Below are 2,673 nucleotides of genomic sequence, written 5' to 3' on the forward strand. Positions count from 1 at the left end.
ATTAAATTTTTAAATTACAATCAATAAACTATATAACTTATTCAATCATTTTATAAATAAATATTTTTTTTATTTATTTAAATTTATTATAAAATATTATAATATTTTAATTTTTCAATTTCTAATATATGATTCTATTATATGATAATAATATAAAAATAATATAAAATATATGATAATAATATAATAATAATAGGTAAAATACAATCTCTATAATATGATAATATGATATTTTTAGACTGGTAGAAGTCGTGGTTATGGATATGTGGAATTTATGTATCCTGAAGTTGCTAAAATAGCTGCAGAAACAATGAATAATTATCTTATGTGTGGAAGATTATTAAAAGGTATCATAAAAGTTATGCAACATTATTAAATAAATTTTTCAATTAAACTAAATTAATGTAATATAATATTTTTATTTAGCTACATATGTTCCACCTGAAAAACAACATAGTGGTTTTTTTGTTGGTAGATCATGGACAAAAGAAATTTATCCTAAAATAATAAATAGAAATAAAATTACTAAGATAAGAAATGGAAATATTGACAAAAAAAAGCATATAAGATTCATACAAAGTACAAAAGATAAATTATCTACTTTAGAAAATAAATTAAAAGAAAAAGGTTTTGATATGAAATTTATACCAATAGATGATTCTAAATAATATTAAGAAATTTTTGTTAACATTAATTTTTTATTAAAAGCAAAAATAATTACATGTTTATTCATATTTATATATTATAAATAGCAAATCATTTTAAAATAATGATTTTGCGATATAAATAATTTAACTTTACTTTAAACTTTTTATTTGAAATAATATATTTAATTGATTGATTTATTAAAAAATTTATAATTCATTTAAAATATCAAATCTGATTTTCATATATTTTCTAATTATAAAAAAAAGCATTAAATTGTAAAATTATATTTTCTTCATTTAATTTTTATTTAAAATTTTTTGCAATGTAATTAATAATTTCAAAAATATTTCAACTTCTAATCCCAGGTAACTTATACAATAAAGTAGATTATATAATAGATATAATTAAGAATTGTAAAGATTTGTTATTTGATTACACGATTTAATGTAATTTTATATTTACAATTAAATTTTAAATATTTAAAATTACATAAATAATTATCAAGATACATTAAACTTCTCCGATTCATTTATTAATCCTGCTTTTGTCCTCTTCCACTTCATGCGTCTATTTTGAAACCATACTTTTACCTAAAAAATCAAGAAAATTTTATAATTAAAATAAACATTTTGTGATTTATTAACATTTACAATATTTTTTATTATGATTTTGTATTGTATATAATTTATACAATGATAACAAATTATATCTTTTTTTTTTGTTAAAATTAGAAAAAAATGAATGGTTTAAAATAAATTTTATATTTATATTTTTTCATAAATGCTTTAATACATATGTACATCAAATTATTTTTGAACAATGTTAATATCCTAATATTTTTTTATATAAAATAAGGATTTAATATATACAAAGAAAAATTTTTTACTAAAAGAATAATACAATTATTATAATGCAACAAACAAGTGCATATTATTGTATTTAATACAAAGATAAGATAATTATATATCTTAAGTCATTTATTTTTGTTCACTTCATAATATTATTTTTTAAGTTGAATTAAAAAAAGAAAGGACTTGTTACGTATTCTTCATTATTATATTAAATAAATAATATTTTTATAGTAATTAACTATTTAAATTTCATTATTCTATTTATATTATTCAATTTGATTAATTTTATTAAAAATTACTATAAATTGTTTTGATCATAATTGTTTAAAAAAAATTTTTAAAATTGAAATTACTTTTTATATTTCTTTTTTTTTTCTTTTTTTCAAAAAAATTTTCTTTTCCTAATTTTTTCAACATTTGTGCGATTTTCTCACTTTGAAATATTTAGATATAAATTTATTTACGATATTTATTAAACAAATATCTTTTCTAAATATAAATTTACCTTTTTGCTTTCTTCTTTATCTTAAATTATTGAGAGAGAATACATTTTGAATAAATTTAAAAAATAGAAAAATTAAATACCAATGGCGCTATCTTGCGTTTGAATGCTGCGTTTGAAAACTTTGATTTATTACTAATACAACAAAATATAGAAAGAGGTATTTGTGACATCACACAAAGATATTGTGCGAGAAGATACAAATATATTATTATTTTTGATTATGTTCGCCATTACTTCAAAAATAGGATATTAAAAATTAATTAATATTTAATGTTTTTTAATTTTGTTTAAAAAGAATATCAAATTAAAATTTTTATGAGAAACTTCTTTGAAATCTCATCTTTAAGAAGTAAATTTAAAAATGCAAAAATTTTTAGTAAAACATTATTAATTAATTTTCAATATTGTGTTTTTAAAATGGTGAGGGCATAATCCCTTATATAATATTGTATTTTTTTTGTACTATGACGTCACGAATACCTCCTTGCATATTCTGCTATTCTAGTAACAAGTCGAAGCTTTCAGCGTTCAAACGCGAGATGGAGCCACGGATATATAAATTTTTTAATTTTTGTTCATTTAGCCTATAAGTAAAATATACTTTATGTTTCTATATGTTTCTATATGAAAATATATATTTTTATATTATTATATTATATTATATTTATT

General features: G+C 17.3%; 2 protein-coding genes across 3 annotated transcripts in view; one reads left to right on the plus strand and one right to left on the minus strand.

Moving 5' to 3' along the window:
- LOC102671544 (MKI67 FHA domain-interacting nucleolar phosphoprotein-like) overlaps positions 1–913 on the plus strand; it is a 1,966-nt gene extending 1,053 nt beyond the window's left edge. The window contains exons 3-4 of the mRNA XM_006618998.1: positions 239–347; positions 427–913. Of these exons, the coding sequence (XP_006619061.1) occupies positions 239–347; positions 427–668 (351 nt within the window). The 3' untranslated portion in view covers positions 669–913. The remainder of the gene's footprint in view (positions 1–238; positions 348–426) is intronic.
- Positions 914–1,108: 195 nt separating this feature from the next.
- Positions 1,109–2,673, minus strand: part of LOC102675104 (homeobox protein Hox-C6-like) — a 7,520-nt gene continuing 5,955 nt past the window's right edge. For both annotated transcript variants that reach the window (XM_031512084.1, XM_031512085.1), the window contains exon 4: positions 1,109–1,238. In XM_031512084.1, coding sequence (XP_031367944.1) covers positions 1,149–1,238 — 90 coding nt within the window. In that variant the 3' untranslated portion in view covers positions 1,109–1,148. The remainder of the gene's footprint in view (positions 1,239–2,673) is intronic.

The sequence above is a fragment of the Apis dorsata genome, unplaced genomic scaffold (genome assembly GCF_000469605.1).
Source record: "Apis dorsata unplaced genomic scaffold, Apis dorsata 1.3 scaffold_383, whole genome shotgun sequence".
Classification (NCBI taxonomy): Eukaryota; Metazoa; Arthropoda; class Insecta; order Hymenoptera; family Apidae; genus Apis; species Apis dorsata.